General features: G+C 42.4%; 1 protein-coding gene across 1 annotated transcript in view; it reads left to right on the forward strand.

The window, feature by feature from the left end:
* LOC144509330 (YTH domain-containing family protein 2-like) overlaps positions 1–19598 on the forward strand; it is a 35286-nt gene extending 15688 nt beyond the window's left edge. Inside the window, exon 5 of the mRNA XM_078238001.1 lies at positions 18686–19598. Within this exon, the coding sequence (XP_078094127.1) occupies positions 18686–18709 (24 nt within the window). The 3' untranslated portion in view covers positions 18710–19598. The remainder of the gene's footprint in view (positions 1–18685) is intronic.
* The last annotated feature ends 489 nt before the right edge of the window (positions 19599–20087 follow it).

Genomic DNA, 20087 nt, shown 5'->3' on the forward strand with positions numbered 1-20087 from the left:
AAGGATAACCCGGGAAATTATAGGCCGGTGAGCTTGACGTCCGTGGTCGGGAAGTTGTTGGAGAGGATTCTTAGAGATAGGATGTATGCGCATTTAGAAAGGAATAAACTCATTAACGATAGTCAGCATGGTTTGGTGAGAGGGAGGTCATGCCTCACTAACCTGGTGGAGTTTTTTGAAGAAGTGACTAGAATGGTTGACGAGGGAAGGGCCGTGGATGTCGTCTATATGGACTTTAGTAAAGCGTTTGACAAAGTCCCTCATGGTAGGTTGGTGCAAAAGGTTGGATCTCATGGGATAAAGGGGGAGGTGGCTAGATGGGTGGAGAACTGGCTTGGTCACAGAAGACAGAGGGTGGTAGTGGAAGGGTCTTTTTCCAGCTGGATGCCTGTGACTAGTGGTGTTCTGCAGGGCTTTGTATTGGGACCTCTGCTGTTTGTGATTATATAAACGATCTGGAAGAAGGTGTAACTGGGGTGATCAGTAAGTTTGCGGACGACACGAAAATGGCTGGACTTGCAGATAGTGAGGAACATTGTCAGAGGCTACAGAAGGATTATAGATAGGCTGGAAATTTGGGCAAAGAAATGGCAGATGGAGTTCAATCCAGATAAATGCGAAGTGATGCATTTTGGTAGAACTAACGTAGGGGGGAGCTATACGATAAATGGCAGAACCATAAAAGGTGTAGATACGCAGAGGGACCTGGGTGTGCAAGTCCACAGATCCTTGAAGGTGACGTCACAGGTGGAGAAGGTAGTGAATAAGGCATATGGCATGCTTGCCTTTATAGGACGGGGCATAGAGTATAAAAGTTGGGGTCTGATGTTGCAGTTGTACAGAACGTTGGTTCGGCCGCATTTGGAATACTGCGCCCAGTTCTGGTCGCCACACCACCAGAAGGACGTGGAGGCTTTAGAGAGAGTGCAGAGGAGGTTTACCAGGATGTTGCCTGGTATGGAAGGGCTTAATTATGAGGAGAGATTGGGTAAACTGGGGTTGTTCTCACTGGAAAGATGGAGGATGAGGGGTGACCTAATAGAGGTGTATAAAATTGAGAGGCATAGATAGGGTGAACGGTGGGAAGCTTTTTCCCAGGTCGGTGGTGACGTTCACGAGGGGTCATAGGTTCAAGGTGGGGGAGGGGGGGAGGTTTAACACGGATATCAGAAGGACGTATTTTACACACAGGGTGGTGGGGGCCTGGAATGCGCTGCCGGGCAAGGTGGTGGAGGCGGACACACTGGGAACGTTTAAGACTTATCTAGATAGCCACATGAACAGAGTGGGAATGGAGGGATACAAAAGAATGGTCTAGTTTGGACCAGGGAGCGGCGCGGGCCTGGAGGGCCGAAGGGCCTGTCCCTGTGCTGTATTGTTCTTTGTTCTTTTGTTTGTCTTGCCTTCTGGTGTGTGCATCCTCCACCCCCACGTTCAGTGGAAGAGTTTCCAGCTTTGCTGTCCAGTATGCTCTACCTGAAGCAAACAGTTTTGATGCCTTTTTTTGGTTAAAAAGGCCACCTCAAATCCTGAGCCTTTATTTGGTCTTTTTTATAACTCCTAATGCTTGCAGGTAGCTTCCTCTCTATGAAGCATCATATAGTAACTTTCACGTAGAAAGTTCCCAATAAATGTGACTTAAAAATACTGGATACCACTACGGACCGTAGAAATTGTTATAGACCCAAAGGATAGGCTAGGTACTGACCGATTTGTAAAATGGATTACAAATTGTGCATTCCAGTAGCCTGGAGTACTGGAAATGGAAACTTTATTTGACTATTGAAAAAGTCAATTTGACTGAAAAAGGGGCTTAGGAGAGCTAGGAGGGGGCATGAGAAGTCCTTGGCGGGTCGGATCAAGGAAAACCCCAAGGCTTTTTACTCTTATATGAGGAATAAAAAAATGACCAGGGTGAGGCTGGGGCCGGTCAAGGACGGCAGTGGGAATTTGTGCATGGAGTCAGAAGAGATAGGAGAGGTGATGAACGAATACTTTTCTTCGGTGTTCACCAAGGAGAGGGGCCATGTTTTTGAGGAAGAGATGGTGTCACAGGCTGATAGGCTGGAGGAAGTAGATGTTCGGAGGGAAGATGTACTAGCAATTTTGAATAAACTGAAAGTTGATAAGTCCCCTGGGCCTGATGAAATATATCCTAGGATTCTTTGGGAGGCAAGGGATGAGATAGCAGAGCCTTTGGTCTTTGCGTCCTCACTGTCCACGGGGGTGGTGCCAGAGGACTGGAGAGTGGCGAATGTGGTTCCTCTGTTTAAGAAAGGGAATAGAAATGACCCTGGTAATTATAGGCCGATTAGTCTTACTTCGGTGGTCGGTAAGTTGATGGAAAAGGTCCTTAGGGATAGGATTTACGACCATTTAGAAAGATGCAGCTTAATCCGGGATAGTCAGCACGGATTTGTGAAGGGCAAGTCTTGCCTCACAAATTTGATAGAATTTTTTGAGGAGGTAACTAAGTGTGTAGATGAAGGTAGTGCAGTTGATGTCATATACATGGATTTTAGTAAGGCGTTTGATAAAGTCCCCCACGGTCGGCTTATGAAGAAAGTAAGGATGTGTGGGTTAGAGGGAAGTTTGGCCGATTGGATAGGCAACTGACTATCCAACAGAAGACAGAGGGTGGTGGTGGATGGAAAATTTTCGGAATGGAAACCGGTTACCAGTGGAGTGCCACAGGGATCAGTGCTTGGTCCTCTGCTATTTGTAATTTTTATAAATGACTTGGAGGAGGGGGCTGAAGGGTGGATCAGTAAATTTGCTGATGACACCAAGATTGGTGGAGTAGTGGATGAGGTGGAGGGCTGTTGTAGGCTGCAAAGAGATATAGATAGGATGCAGAGCTGGGCTGAAGAATGGCAAATGGAGTTTAACCCTGACAAATGCGAGGTGATTCATTTTGGTAGGACAAATTTAAATGTGGATTACAGGGTCAAAGGTAGGGTTCTGAAGAATGTGGAGGAACAGAGAGATCTTGGGGTTCATATCCATAGATCTCTGAAGGTTGCCACTCAAGTGGATAGAGCCGTGAAGAAGGCCTATAGTGTGTTGGCGTTCATTAACGGGGTTTGAGTTTAAGAGCCGTGGGGTTATGCTGCAACTGTACAGGACCTTGGTGAGACCACATTTGGAATACTGTGTGCAGTTCTGGTCACCTCACTACAAGAAGGGTGTGGAGACACTGGAAAGAGTGCAAAGGAGATTTACCAGGATGCTGCCTGGTTTGGAGGGTAGGTCTTATGAGGAAAGGTTGAGGGAACTTGGGCTTTTCTCTTTGGAGAGGAGGAGGTTGAGAGGAGACTTGATAGAGGTTTATAAGATGATGAGGGGGATAGATAGAGTGAACGTTCAAAGATTATTTCCTCGGGTGAATGGAGCGGTAACTAGGGGGCATAATATAGGTGGGAGATATAGGAAGGATGTACGAGGTAGGTTCTTTACGCAGAGAGTGGTTGGGGTGTGGAATAGACTGCCTGCAGTGATAGTGGAGTCAGAAACTTTAGGAACATTTAAGAAGCTATTGGATAGGCACATGGAGTACTTCGGGATGATAGGGAGGAAATAGCTTGATCTGGGTTTCAGACAAAGCTCGGCACAACATCGTGGGCCGAAGGGTCGGTTCTGTGCTGTACTGTTCTATGTTCTATTGCCTATAACAAATTGCTGCAGGGATGAGGGGACTGCTACCTAATGGGCATTAATCCCAAGAATGCTGATTGGGGGCGGGTACGCAGTGGTGGATAACATTGAATTATTCCATCGCTTATTTGGCTGCATGAAGATCAGTAAAATGAAGCTCATAGATTCTTTACTGTGATTCCTTACAAAGTAAATGCACAATCCCGGCTGTCATTAGGAGTGGCAGGGTAAAACCTGAACATACGGGTGGAGGAGGGGAGAGAGTTCTTGATTCTTCTCCTGCCCTGCCGTGTGGGCTGCCACCTTGGAAGTCACTTGCCCATCCTCTTGTATAGAGGCCTGAAGACATTTTAAAAAAACCCAAAGGAACTGCATTTGTAGAGTGTCACGTCCTCTAGATGTCCTGAACACTGCATTTCAAATGATTTACTTTTGAAATGTACTCTGTGACTTCACATTAACAAAGGAAAATGTTTGAGCAATTTCTAATTGGCCACAGAGAATACATCTTGAAAAAGTATCTAAATATGGCAGGCCAGCTTATATCGGAATTTCAACATAATTATGCTGACATTTTGTATACTGCTCCTTGGGCCATAATCCCAGAGCTAAACTGTGTTTTACCAGCTTTTTACATTTTTTCCCTTCTCCCTAGTGATCTTGGAGATTTATAGGAGTTCTATTAGACACTGATATAATTGTGCTCCCAGTGTGTCCTGGTGAGAGCTTTGTCCAATGTTTAAAATATCCTGAAAATATTTTGTATGCATTAAAACATGATTGGAACTTAACATTCCGTGAACTTAGTGTGAAGTAGCACAAGTTAAAGTTAATTCAGCAGTGATAAAACAAATTCCATTAGGTGCTGCTTTGTGACAGGGCTACTTTTATACAGCGCTATCTCTGTTCAGATCCTGAGAGATTGGCAGCAGTGAGCTGAACTTCCAGTGCTAAGCTGTTAACTCTGGTTCTGCTAATAGAACCGTTGGCCCAGTTTCCCGAGGGGTCTGAAAGTTCGTCCTTGGGATATAGCAGGTTGAATAGATTACGGCCGGCCGAAACGCAAACTGAAATGCTGCTGATATAAAACATTCATTGTAATTGTGAATGCAACGTCTTTGTCAATTGTTAATTGTGTCTTAATAAGACTTTATATTAAGAGTGTTCCTCTTCTTGCAAATATCAATTGAGACCTTGAACATTCCAAAGGCATTGCAGATATTTGTGTGTCTTGCCATCTGGTGTTCATTTGAAGTGCCTGCTGTTGTGCCAAATGCAGCTAAACATCTCTACATCTGTGTGCATGTGACATGATGCTAGTATGCATTTATGTACAAAATAAAATTGAGTACTGACAACAAAGTTGGGCATCAGGCCTGCAGAAAGTATTAACATTCTGCTGTTGAGAGTTCGCCAATGAAACCTCAGATTATAATGTCTGCACTGTCTCGATACTGTCAATGTGCAAATGGATGAACAGTGCGCGGTGAGGGGGGGGGGGGGGGGGGGGAGGGTGGTAGAATACGTCTGCCACAACTGAGAAAGTGTCCTCTTGTTTTCCTAAGAACCTGTTGATTAGTGCCCTGACGCGTTTTAAAATGTGTTGTACATCCTGCGTTTCTGAGTCTAATTAAGCCTTTGAAGCTGCTGGTGATGATTTTCTCAGTCTTGTAAAAGAAAATGCTGACTTGCTAACTGTAGTTACATTTACTGTTGATACATTGAATATCTGAAAATCTTGGCTTGGAATTGGTGTAGAGCTGGTGGTTACAAAGAACAGTACAGCACAGGAAACAGGCCCTTCGGCCCTCCAAGCCTGTGCCGCTCCTTGGTCCAACTAGACCAATCGTTTGTATCCCTCCATTCCCAGGCTGCTCATGTGACTATCCAGGTAAGTCTTAAACGATGTCAGCGTGCCTGCCTCCACCACCCTACTTGGCAGCGCATTCCAGGCCCCCACCACCCTCTGTGTAAAAAACGTCCCTCTGATGTCTGAGTTATACTTCGCCCCTCTCAGCTTGAGCCCGTGACCCCTCGTGATCGTCACCTCCGACCTGGGAAAAAGCTTCCCACTGTTCACCCTATCTATACCCTTCATAATCTTGTATACCTCTATTAGATCTCCCCTCATTCTCCGTCTTTCCAAGGAGAACAACCCCAGTCTACCCAATCTCTCCTCATAGCTAAGACCCTCCATACCAGGCAACATCCTGGTAAACCTTCTCTGCACCCTCTCCAATGCCTCCACGTCCCTCTGGTAGTGCGGCGACCAGAACTGGACGCAGTACTCCAAATGTGGCCTAACCAGCGTTCTATACAGCTGCATCATCAGACTCCATCTTTTATACTCTATACCCCGTCCTATAAAGGCAAGCATACCGTATGCCTTCTTCACCACCTTCTCCACCTGTGTTGCCACCTTCAAGGATTTGTGGACTTGCACACCTCGGTCCCTCTGTGTTTCTATACTGATGACTCTGCCATTTATTGTATAACTCCTCCCTACATTATTTCTTCCAAAATGCATCACTTGGATTCCAAAATGCATGGTTGTTAGACTTTAAAGGGACTGAAAACCTTAGGTCATATACCTTGATATCCTAAAGAAGATTTGGGAGGTATTTCCTTGAGGAACTCTACTCGTGAAAAAAACAGATGTTCTGGAGTTTCAGTGAATGAAAATGTACATCTGCATTTAAAGATAATGGGGCCAATCTGACGCAGGAAAAGACTAGGCTTTAGTATTAACAGTTGGTGAAGGTTGGACTGGAGGAGTACTTTAATGCAATAGGTTGGTGAGAAACTCTGTGGACTTACCAAGAGGACTTGCTGTGGATGGACTTCTGCTTAATGTTTTGAGCCAAATGTAAGTGAGGTTGATCATGGCAATCTGCGAGATGTAGTTTGCAATTTCAAAAAGGCTCTAGACTTTTACCAAAACTAAATAACTAGGGAGCCCAAAATAGACCAAAATTCTTGTGAAGATTCACCGTTTGAATTTCTTGACATCCATGGAACGAGGCTCAATAAGTGTCAGTGCCTGAGAACAATAAGTTTTGGAGGAGGTTTTTTTAAATTCTATGTTGATCTCCAGATTGGAGTCAACCTGGATAGGAACACATACTTAAACTGAAGTGACTCTTCGGAAAATAATTTTATGATTGAGTGAGTGAAATATTCCTAAGAGAAAAAGTTCTGCACTTTTTGCACCATAGTTGGCACATAGAATAGGGAACAGTCTGATGTCAAACACACTAACTTCAGTGGCATTAATATTCATTGTTGTAAGTAAGAACTTTGAGGCTTTGTAATTGAGGTTAAATGTAAAGAAATAGGTATGTAAAAACTTGATGAAAACCTATGGGTATCCTGGTTATCTCTTAACCAAAGCACTGGAATTGCTTGTATTTGTTCATGGGATGTGAGAGTCATTAGCAGGGTAAACATTTGTTGTTTATCCCTAACTGCCCTTGAGAGTGTGGCCGTGTGCCACCACCTTGAACAGCCACAGTCCATCTGGTGTAGGTACACCTGTGGAGCTGATGGGCAGGGAATTCCAGGATTTTGACAGTGACAATGAAGGAATAGTAATACGTTTCCAAGTCAGGGTAATGTGTGACTTGAGATGGAACTTGTACTTGATCGTATTTCCATGCGCTTGCTGACCTTATCCTTTTCAGGTGGTAGAATTCATGGGTTTGAGGGATACCCCTAGAGTGAAGATTTGCTTCCTGACCATGCCCCTGAATGGCTTCGCTGTCATTTTCAGGAGGTGCATTCTTGTTTCTGGGTTAGCTCCTGAGAAACTTTTTTCTCTCGCTACCTTATCAACTCCTTTGATCACCTCAAATCATCCCTTAACCTCTACACTCTGGGATCAAAGCCTAGCCTAGGCAGTGTTGCCCCAGTTTAATTACACTGTATGACACCCAGTTGCATGGGACAAATTACTGAGGTGAGTCTACATGTGGCTGGAAACATTGGCACTGCATTGCTTCATACTATATTTCCGTGAATGCCACAAACACCCCACTAATCTCTCCTTGAATTACCTTCAGAACAAGTACGATTCTGGCTTTTTGAAGGCTGCAGATTGCAGATGTGAGCCTTGAGTGGGCCATGTAAATAACCCCATCCATATAGCTGGCTGCAGGCAGAAACAGTTGCTTTTTGTGGAACTGCTTTTTGCCGATCTCTTCCTGCGACCTGCTAAACACATTCTTCATTGTGTTGCAGTGCTTGAACCTTGATACAAAATAGAACAATGCTCAGGTTACCGATGCACAGCACCAGTCCGGCATTAAAATGTATAAGCTGTAGGAATTCGCATAACTGTAAATTGATAATGTTTGATTAATCACATCTCCTAATGCAAGAGGGTATAGTTGTGTTTTTTCCTATAAGAAGGTAGAAGATTAGGGGGTAACGGGAGAGAGGTCTTTAAGATTATAAAATGTTGTGATGGGGTAAATGTAGGGCATAGTTGTGATGCATAGCATGGATGCATTTACGGGAAAGCTAAATAAAGCATAAGACCATAAGACCATAAGACATAGGAGCGGAAGTAAGGCCATTCGGCCCATCGAGTCCACTCCACCATTCAATCATGGTTGATTTCAACTCCATTTACCCGCTCTCTCCCCATAGCCCTTAATTCCTCGAGAAATCAAGAATTTATCAATTTCTGTCTTGAAGACGCTCAACGTCTCGGCCTCCACAGCCCTCTGTGGCAATGAATTCCACAGACCCACCACTCTCTGGCTGAAGAAATTTCTCCTCATCTCTGTTCTAAAGTGACTCCCTTTTATTCTAAGGCTGTGCCCCCGCGTCCTAGTCTCCCCTGTTAATGGAAACAACTTCCCTACGTCCATCCTATCTAAGCCGTTCATTATCTTGTAAGTTTCTATCAGATCTCCCCTCAACCTCCTAAACTCCAATGAATATAATCCCACGATCCTCAGACGTTCATCGTATGTCAGGCCTACCATTCCTGGGATCATCCGTGTGAATCTCCGCTGGACCCGCTCCAGTGCCAGTATGTCCTTCCTGAGGTGTGGGGCCCAAAATTGCTCACAGTACTCCAAATGGGGCCTAACCAGTGCTTTATAAAGCCTCAGAAGTACATCCCTGCTTTTGTATTCCAAGCCTCTTGAGATAAATGACAACATTACATTTGCTTTCTTAATTACGGACTCAACCTGCAAGTTTACCTTTAGAGAATCCTGGACTAGGACTCCCAAGTCCCTTTGCACTTTAGCATTATGAATTTTGTCACCGTTTAGAAAATAGTCCATGCCTCTATTCTTTTTTCCAAAGTGTACGACCTCGCACTTGCCCACGTTGAATTTCATCAGCCACTTCTTGGACCACTCTCCTAAACTGTCTAAATCTTTCTGCAGCCTCCCCACCTCCTCAATACTACCTGCCCCTCCACCTATCTTTGTATCATCGGCAAACTTGGCCAGAATGCTCCCAGTCCCGTCATCTAGATCGTTAATATATAAAGAGAACAGCTGTGGCCCCAACACTGAACCCTGCGGGACACCACTTGTCACCGGTTGCCATTCTGAGAAAGAACCTTTTATCCCAACTCTCTGCCTTCTGTCTGACAGCCAATCGTCAATCCATGTTAGTACCTTGCCTCGAATACCATGGGCCCTTATTTTACTCAGCAGTCTCCCGTGAGGCACCTTGTCAAAGGCCTTTTGGAAGTCAAGATAGATAACATCCATTGGCTCTCCTTGGTCTAACCTATTTGTTATCTCTTCAAAGAACTCTAACAGGTTTGTCAGGCACGACCTCCCCTTACTAAATCCATGCTGACTTGTCTTAATCCGACCCTGCACTTCCAAGAATTTAGAAATCTCATCCTTAACGATGGATTCTAGAATTTTGCCAACAACATGATGATCCGTAAAAGGTTTTGCTGAAAGGATGAAATGAAGTAGCAATTTCATACCTTTCGCTACTGGCCCAAAGTGCTTTATAGCCAATGAATCATTGTTGTAATATAGAAAACTGCGCAGCCAATTTACACACTTTCTATCAACAGTACTAAAATACGCGACCAGATAATCCCTCTTAGTGTAAGGGTTGAGGATACATATTGGACAGGATCCTGAGAACTCACCTGTTTTTTAAAAAAAAAATAGTATGGAACTTTTAACATCCACCTGAGTGTGTCAGAGCTAGGAGAATATTGATCTTTTATTGTACTTAATTTCCTTTCTTTTGCTCAATTTTCTACAGTTTCATCCCACCCTCTAGGTTTGTGTGTATAATTTCCTTCTGCCCAATTTTCTATACCTCCATCCCACCCTGTAGGTTTGTGTATGTATAATATGCGCGCAGTTTTGTTTTTACAGCTTTCTGAATCAAACATAAAACTTTGAATTTTCCCTGTTGGGGATAGCAAACTAGCTTGAGCACAAAAGTGGGGTAAGCCTTGGGATATCTTCAGAGTCTTGTAGAGCCAAATTATGAGGATTCTTGTAAAGTGCATAAATAAATAGAGTTTTCAAATACAAGTTTACTTCAGGTCAGACGCACAAATATTGCTAAGGCAGCAAATGCTGATGTCTTTATTGTACACTATGGAAGTTTTCCAATGGAAGCAGCCTAGAAACTTCCAGTATTTGTGCTAGGTGTATAATTTTTTTCTTTATATAGCACCATGGGCAGCACGGTAGCACAGTGGTTAGCACTGCTGCTTCACAGCTCCAGGGTCCTGGGTTCGATTCCCGGCTCGGGTCACTGTGTGGAGTTTGCACATTCTCCTCGTGTCTGCGTGGGTTTCCTCCGGGTGCTCCGGTTTCCTCCCACAGTCCAAAGATGTGCGGGTTAGGTTGATTGGCCAGGTTAAAAATTGCCCCTTAGAGTCCTGGGATGTGTAGGTTAGAGGGATTAGCGGGTAAATATGTGGGGGTAGGGCCTGGGTGGGATTGTGGTCAGTGCAGACTCGATAGGCCGAATGGCCTCCTTCTGCACTGTAGGGTTTCTATGATTTCTATGATTTCATGGGATGTGGGTGTTTCTGGCAAGGCCAGCATTTGTTGCCCAAACCTAATTGCCCTTGAACTGAAGGGCTTGCTGATCCATTTCAGTGGAGCAGTTAAGAGTCAGCCACATTGCTGTGGGTCTCGAGTCACATGTAGGTCAGACAAGACCAGGTAAGGACAGCAGATTTCCTTTCCTAAAGGGAACCAGCTGGATTTTTTTTACAACAATCGGTGATAGTTTTGTGATAACCATTACTGAGACCAGCTTTTTGAGATTTATTAACTGAATTCAAATCCCACTAGCTGCCATGTCCGCCAAAGCATTGGATGGGGCCTCTGGATTACTAGTTCTGTGATATTACCACTATTGTCTTCATTTCCCCATGGCGATTAAGGTAATTTATTTTGTTAGCTAGGTGCATAGAAATCCATTACTACTTCCAAACTGTTGAAAATGCCACACCCCATTGTCCTAATAGATAGAAAGCGTGCTGTCTTTACCCCAAAATGGCGCACCCATCTGTATAATCCAGATTCAAGTGAGGATCGCAGAAGCAAAGCCTGATCAAGTGTGTGCAGCAGTACTGCTGAAACAGCTAAAGGTGCACACAACATCAGCAGGCTGCTAGATACTTGTTCAGTCAATACTACATTTATAGGATTATCAAGATCTAACAGAATAATTCCAGCCGGCAGTGATTGATCTACTTCCCTCCAGCTTTCTATAGTCAGGCTAGTCAATTGTCAGTGGTATTCTGATGTGTTTGCAGACTTGTCTGGTTTGAATATTGATTACTGGGTCAGCTAAGGATTTGATATGGTTCAAATATTAAGATGTATGAAGCCAAAGATATATACAACTTGCGCCAGTTTTTGTTTCAAAACTTTGCTTGCCACTCTTCTCTCTCTTGCTTTTCTGAAGGTATTGATTCTTGCAATGGTGCCGATTAACAATTGGACGCTGAAACCTAATCAATTGGCATTTCTCGTATGTAATTCTTAGCATACTGTTTTACTGATGTGTTGGGGCCATTGAGCAGTGCATGACCCTGTCTTCACCTGATACCATCTGGTAAATGGAAAGTGATCAAGAACTGGAAGTCTTGGACCGATTTTTCAAAACCTAAATGTTACCTTTATATTAAAATATTACATATTGGAGTTATAGACATCGACCTCTGAAACAAATTGAACCTAACATCTGTTTTAAAAGAATCCCGATGGCTTCAAAAACCCAATTGTGCAGCAAGGGGATGTTTTCCTTTGTGGATTTGAGTGGAATTCCTGGTAATTGGAAGTATATAAATTTAAATTCGTGCTCTCATGAATTTACATTTATCTCCGGGTCGCTGATTGGAAATTATCCTCCAATGAAGTGATGCAACCAAAATTAGCTCTTTCCAATTCTTCTTGCCTACAATATTCAACCAAGATAAGCCAACCAATAAGAAATGAAGCAAGTTATAAAGCCTGAAGGCTTCATGTAGCACAGAGACTGAAAGTTGGGCAGCCATAGTGTGAAAGACATGAATTGGTGACTCTGCAATTGCCTGTGCAATTAAACCATCTGCCACCACATCAAACTCCAGCACTGGTGACTTGCGCCTTCAGTCCTAAACTATTGTCAATGCTCAGATTAAACAAATAATCAGATCACAAGAAGATTCTTAGAGAGTATTAAAATTGCTTCTTTATTTTCCTTGAAACCTTTTTGCTATCTTAAAGTTGAAAATGTGGCTGGAATGTTGTTCCATGGAAGCCAATGTCATCTTGTACCATGCACATGTTCATTATATTGCACGATGCACATTGTGATAGAAGCTGATCGTTTTTCCTCCTCCCTTCATACCATAAATCATTTTACCAAGTAATGTGGTGATCAGAATTAGGAATCCTGGCTTTCTTCCCTCCCCATCCATCCCCCCTTAAGGTACTGAAGTAAGTGAAAGTGTTCCCGTTTTCGGTTTAGCTGAGATACCATTCTTTTGTTTCAATTTTTAGGAAGTGAGAGAGAACTGGAGTTAACCAGCCAAAGATAATTGACAGTGCAAGAATTCTGATTGCAGGCACTTGTTATAGACACAGACAAAATTAACGTGAGGAATAGGATCAGGAACGTTTGGCTTCTACTCTGTCATTCAGCAAGATCATGGCAGCTTTGATTATGGCCTTAATTTTTATTTTGCTGCTCCTACTCCGTGTCCCTGGCCGAATAACCTTTGACTGCCGTGCAAATCAAAATCTGTCTCAGTTCAGCTTTGAGTACATTCAGTGCTCCAGCCTCCTTTGCTCACTGTGGTAGTGAATTCCAAACATTAATGACCCTCAGAGAAGAAATTCCTCATCTCCATTTTAAGGAGACCCCTCATTTTGAAATTGCACCCCTGGTTCTTGATTTCCCCACAAGGAGCACATTGTCTCAGTATCTGTCTTGAAAAGCCCCCTCATACCTATGCTTCAATAAGATCATTTCCCATTCTATAGGCCAAACCTGCCCATCTTTCTTCATAAGACAACCCCTTCATCTAAGTGAGCTTTCTCTGAACTGACTGCAATGCAAGTATATACCTCCTTAATTAAGACCAAAACTGAATACAGTACTCTGTTTTGGTCTCACCAATGCTCTGTACAATTTGTAACTAGACTTCCCTACTTTTATATCCATTCCCCTTGCATAAAAGGCTAGATAAATGAATATTTTGTTATCGTTGGTGAGTAGCTGTTTCAGGAAAACATACAGATGTTGAACATGTAGATGGGTGGCATGGACAAGTTGGGCCGAAGGGCCTGTTTCCAAGCTGTAAACCTCTGACTTTAACTGGCTGAGAAGGAGAAAACTTAAAAATTGGATCAAATCCTGAAGCAAGGTTTTTAAAAAATAATTCATTAAAGTGGATGCATATTTCTCATCTGTATTTCTGAGCACGCTCACATTGCAAAATTAGAGAAACCATGAATGTCAGTGGTGTGGGTGGCAGTAATGTGTGTATGGTTTAACTTGATTTTTTAAAAAACTTTCTCTGAGAGCTTTAAGCTGTAAATGCTAATTGGTAACTGGCAAACAAATAGTAAAAATCATCCGATGCAATGTACCCATCCAAAATTACAAGGATTATACAAAATAGATATATTTTATATCAAGTTTTCCATGGTATCCTTGAGCCAAAATATTTTAATCTCCGAATTCCACCTTTATCAAATGAGGATTAGTTTCTAAACTTGTTTCAGAATTTTTTCACTCCGTAATCTTCAGGGAGTCAAATGAGAACATCTCACCTTTGACTTGATCCTGAAAATTCTGACAGTCTTGAGATTAAAAAGCAAAATTTTACAGGTGTTGGAATCTGAAACAGAAAATGCGGGAAAACTCAGCAGCCCTGGCAGCATCTGTGGAGAGAGAAAATAGTTATGTTTCAAGTGTTCAGAGCTTCAGCGTCTTAAGATTTTTTTTTGAATTTTGTTTGTAATCTGATAGGTATATGATCTATTTGTTTATCCTTGGGTTTAAGAAACTTAATCTCTGGGATTTCCACAGACCCCTTCCAGTAAGCATGGACAAAAAGGGATAAGCTAAATTAAGCGATAGATGGCACTTGCACTCACTTTTGCAGAGGTGACTCCTGTATGCTTAAGAAAACTATTAGTTTGAAAAACTGAGTACCATTTTTTTGTAAACTGCATACATAATCGAAACTTGGTTCACCAAAGGCTGAAGTGTCACCATTAGACACTTATGGTGTGAAATGGATACTGCACAAGTGTAAGACTGTAAAGGGAGCTTTGTAAATGGCAAAAATTTACAAATTTTCCAAATAATTTCTCCTTGTTTTAAGGATTTGTCTGCAAGAGAAGGGAATATAGTCTTATGATACTAGACTATAAATTCAACTCATGCTGTCATAATGTATTGACTTCAGAATCCAATATCACTTTATTCCGAATTTCTCTCCTGGCGGCAATGGGAGGATATTTTTGGAATTGCCTGCAGAATTGGTCTTGCAAAAGAACTAATTTAATAAATAGAAAATGGCAATCACCATGACAATGTACAAGAGATGCGTTCTGCAGCAGTCCGGTCTCTCAGGCTAGTTTGTTGTTGTACTGTGATAGAATTCCAGTAAAGTCTTTGTGATGTTCAATTATCTACCAGCTTGGAATGGCTATACTGCGATTTGCATTTTGTCCAAATAATTGAGCTCTGGAGAACACTGTGGAATTTAAGTGAGGTGTAAATGTGCCCCAGCTGAGCAGCCTGCTTGTGCTGGTGATGATCACCATTGCATCACCAGTGGCTTGAGTGTTTCATATCCTGGGAAAGTGATGTGCAATTTCCGGATGTCTGGAACTATGTTAAATTAGCTGCAATGCAGACTGATACGCAGAAATGGCAGTGGTGAGAAAAAATAAAAATGAGTGAGTGAGCTAAGATAACGAGCAAACAGCTCACGACGGATGTTTCCCAGGAAAAGGGACATGTGTTGGGATAGTAAAGACATGAGTATAGTTTTAATCACAACTATAATTTCGTTAATATAACTTGCAGTAATTAGCTTTCTAAACTGATCAAACTTTGGGGGGGGGGGGGGAGAAATGATCCTTAGTATTTTTTGTACATTGAGAATGGTTTTACAAAATATATATATTATTTAATCTTTTGCCAATGTGAAAAAACAGAGTGGCTGGTCGGGAAGATGAGTTTTTCAGTCAGCGAGACAATGATCTGGAATGTGCTGTCTGAAAGGATGGTGCAAACACACTCCGTGGCAATTTTCAAAAGGATCAATCCTTGAAAAGGTGACATATGCACAATGACGAAGCAGAGTGAGAGAGTGGGAACCTCTTTCAGAGAGCTGGCATAGTGAATCAAATTGCAGCCCCCTGTGCTCGTTCTATGTGCTATGTTTACTTGAAAATTCAGCTTCCTTCTCATCGACTCACCTTCACCTCCCAAAGGTGCTGATGACTCTCATCTTGGGTGCAGCTTGTGAGCACTCCAAAGGATAACACACTAAAGTTATGTGACATCGCATTGGAATGCATTAAAGTACATTAAAGTCGCGATTGTATATATTCGTACTAATTCCAAATATTGTACTGTGTGCAGAGAGTGCTTTTTAAACTCAAAGGTAATGATCCAAAGCCACCATTGAATGCCAATCGCAAAAGGAACTTTAGTTTTGAACGTAACCCCAATTCAATGTTTCTAAGCAGTCGCGTCTGAGTAACCTGTATACACACACTGCCCTGTGTAGAAGTACTGGCTCACTGTTCTCTTGTGCCCCAAGAACTTTGTAGTGTAAATGTGAAATTAATCCCAATAAAACAAAGCAAGGAAATAATTCTACGCAGCAAAGAATGAACTTGTTATCCACGGGCCTTGAGTTGACTCACCTTGTCAGCAATCCCTGTTGAATAAAAGTTAGCAGGTTTCTGCCGGTGATTTGCTCTGTAATATTTGCCCTTTTGCTTTCAGATCTTTGAAAATAGACAATTGATAGTTCAATGATGAGAGAGGATTTGAGTCGTTTCCATCAATCCTCTCTCCTCCCCTCCTCTAAATAGATAGTGGAAAGCAGGGACAGAAGTGCATGTCCCACTTTATGAAGCCTCTGATTCAAATCCAAAGTTAGTATATTAGGGTAGAATTGAAGTTTGAATGGCAGATTGGGGAATGAACGGAGCAGCAGGGTTATAACGTGACCACAGGGTGAGTTGAAATGTTGCTTGCAAATAAAATGTTGAGAATTCAGGTTAAGATACTAAGTTTTCTTCAGAATAGTGATAGCATTATTACCGTGAGCTGATTTATTAAAGCTGATTCATTATTAGCATGAACTAAATGTAGCAGTGGTTAGCGCTGCTGCTTCACAGCACCAGGGACCCGGCTCGATTCCTGGCTTGGGTCACTGTCTGTGTAGAGTTTGCACGTTCTCCCCGTATCTGCGTCGGTTTCCTCTGGGTGCTCCACTTTTCTCCCACATTTTGAAAGACGTGCTAGTTAGATGCATTGACCCGAACAGGCGCCGGACTGTGGCGACGGGGCGAATGTCACAGTAACTTCATTGCAGTGTTAATGTAAGCCTTACTTGTGACTAATAAATTTTAAACTTTAAATACATGTCGGACTGGTTAGTCCAGAAAGACAGGAATTATCCTGATCGTGCCACCAGTCTTAAGAAATAATTGGAAAATTAGGCATTTGGAATGACGCATGACACAAATCAATTTATTTTCTTTGTCTATTTTTGTCCCTACACCTTTTTTTTTGAGGCGGGGGTTTTGGACAGGTTTCTCATCCTCGTTATTTACCCAAGGACTTTTGGAACAAACACACAGAAAATGGCAGGCAGGGAAAGTCCTTCTGGTCCACCCTGCCTGTCCCACACAATTGTGATGTCTTATGTACCACAATACAGACACCTCCTCTTTGAACCGTGCAGTCTCCATGGAGAGGCATAAACTGAGGCCAATTGGAAAAAACCCCTGACAAGTTCCTCCTTGATCGGTTAAAACTAGTTTAGGAGTCTGTTCTGGTCCTGATATTTCAGCATAAGATACCCACCTTCTGTACGCAGAGATCACCTACTGCCCTAGCCAGAAATAGGTTCAGCATTCAACTTAAAGGAATCCAGTGAATCAGTGTTCATTCCATAAATTGCTAACCTGTTCTATAGGTTTACTACTCTCTGGTATATAAAAACACCACCTCAAACCTAATCCAGTTCTGCTGCTACATGGCTTGTAAGAGTGAGTCCTTGGTTCCTCCCCTAATCTATTCAGTTGAATTAGTCAATAAATGTCAAGTTATTCTACAATGGAAGCCTTGTATTTACCCTTATACTCATCCAACACCTACATTTCCCAGCAGGCAACAATTGATAACAATTAGGATTTTAAGCCCTTGCTGATTTCTCTTCCCCCCCCCCCCCCCCCACCCCCATTCTCTCACCTTCATGCCTTTGTTCTACATCCTATCTCTCCCTCTCTGCACATACAACCTGCCCTGCCCCCCAACAGGCTCAGGGTGATTGCCTGCATCCTCATTGTTATGCTTAACATTCTTCCTCAGTTGGAAACACCAAGATTGGACATTGTTCTCATTTGTTGGTTGTGAAAACATATGTGCAAAATGCCTCTGTGTTTTCTTACAAAGATGGCAGCCTTTCAGAAATAATTAATTGGATGCGAAGTGTTTTGAAATCTCCTGAGGAAACTTGGTGCTGTTAAGTGCAACTTTGTACTTCATTTCTCACCCATGCCAATTATAATAGAGCACATACCAGACATTGAACCTACATATTAGCTTGACATACTCGCTTTACCAACAGGGCCATCAGCAGATCTTAATTGATTGTCACCGATCAGAGAAAAGTAGATTCTAGGATTATTAAGACCTAATTGATAATTAATAAAGTCAAAAGATTGCTCCAAAACGGACACAGCACATATTGTCTGTGCCAGCGTTTGTTTTATATAGGTCATGTAATTCAATCCCCAACTACTCCCTTCCCAGATCTTTTTGATGTGGAGATGCCGGCGTTGGTCTGGGGGAGGCACAGTAAGATGTCTCTCAGCACCAGGTTAAAGTCCAACAGGTTTATTTGGAATCATGAGCTTTCGGAGCGTTGCTCCTTCATCAGGTGAGTGGAGAGGTAGGTTTCACAAACACGGCATACATCGTTGCCTTTGTCTATATATGCCGTGTATGTGAAACCTACCTCTCCACTCACCTGATGAAGGAGCAGCGCTCAAAGCTTGAGATTCCAAATAAACCTGTTGAGACTTTAACCTGGTGTTGTGAGATTTCTTTCTTACCTTTTTTAAAAGGAGGAATATTAAAGGACGTCTACTTTCCCCTTTTAAAAGAATCTACAGATGCTTGATTCAGCAACTGAATATTCCATATTCCGAGCACCCTTGATGTAAAGGGTTTTTGTCTCAAAATTTCTCTTTTCCAGCTGTGCTATTTGTGTTTTGCTGAAAAAGAAGCAGCTTTGGGAACTGAGTATTAAACCTTTTCCTTTCCATTGCAGGAGCGTCAAGGTCGTGTCAAGTAACGATGTATTCTCTGGAAATGTGACGTCGACCCAAATGTCGTGTCCTGAATTCTCTTCAAGAAATTGAGTGATAATGAAGACCCCCCCCCCCCCCTTCTTCCCATCCCTTCCTTCCCACCCACCCTCTTTCATTTTCAGTGAATTCTACGACTTTCAGACTTGTAGTTGTCAAACTTTAATCCTCTTCTATAGAACTTTGGTAACGATAGCAAGAACTAGGTGGGGAAAAAAATGTTTAAAAAAAAAATCCTTTCTCAACAATCGGTTGTGACTTTACAAAGTGGTACAACTTGTTTTCCTTCTGTTTAAAAAAAAATTAAAATCAATTTTTGATTTTTATGGTTCGTGGGCTACATTTAAACACATTTCCTTGGGAAAGAAGCCAGCTGCTTCACAGCGTCAGAAAAGTCATCGCACAGCTGGGCCAGCACGTGGACAGATTCCTTCTCCAACTCGAGTTCAATTCATGGAGCCCAAATTGAAACATCCAGGTCCTTTTTGAGAACTGCACCCCACCCCACCCCCCCCAAACCCACGTTTCCCTGAAAATGCTGCTCATTTTGTTTCAGAAATGCTCCAGGAAAGAGCTGTTACTCCTCTGTTGTCCCTCCTTTCGTTGCAAAAAAAATTAAAATGGTTACTGTTCACGCAAGTTAAAGTGAGCAAGTTTTTTTTTTAAATTGCCGCCAATTAAGTCTAAATCCACCTAATTAAAAAAAGAAGACTGGACTAAAGGAATACTGTAAGGAATTTTCTGGACACTGAACTTTGTGAAACAAAAACTGATTAATCTTTTTTCACTCCTCATCAACAGTGAAAAGCTGGGAATTTGCCCTTCATTATTAATCACTTCTCAGTAATAAATGTGATATCCTGTTCAGCAAAATGATTGTGCTTGTTTGCTTTTTTTTTTCTTTTTGGTCGTTTCTTCTCTCTGGCTGTATTTGCTTTCATGCTGGTGTAGTAACAGGCTGTTGGGGAAGATTAGAGGAAACTCGACTCTGCATCTGAATCTTGCCTGGTAACGGTTGTTGTTAACACTGTGTGCCCGAAACGAATTAAAAGTTCCTCACCTTGAATGTCAAATATTCCATGCGGGGTCAGGGGACTGGGGAGCTTGCAATCTCCAGAAATTTAGGCACCTAAGCCAAGCCACCACTTCAGATTGGTACTGAGGGAGTTGCTGCACTGTTGAAGGTGTGAACTTTTATTGGGGTTGCTAAACTGAGGCCTGTCTGCCTCTGATAAATCCCAAGCACTATGTGAAGAGGAACAGGAGAGTTCCTGGTTACATTTTGTCCCTCCAGCTGTTTGTGAAACTTTATTGTGCATAAAGTGGCTGCTGCATTTTCTCCTTTACAGCATTTCAAAATTATTT

This window comes from Mustelus asterias, chromosome 21 (assembly GCF_964213995.1).
Source record: "Mustelus asterias chromosome 21, sMusAst1.hap1.1, whole genome shotgun sequence".
NCBI lineage: Eukaryota > Metazoa > Chordata > Chondrichthyes > Carcharhiniformes > Triakidae > Mustelus > Mustelus asterias.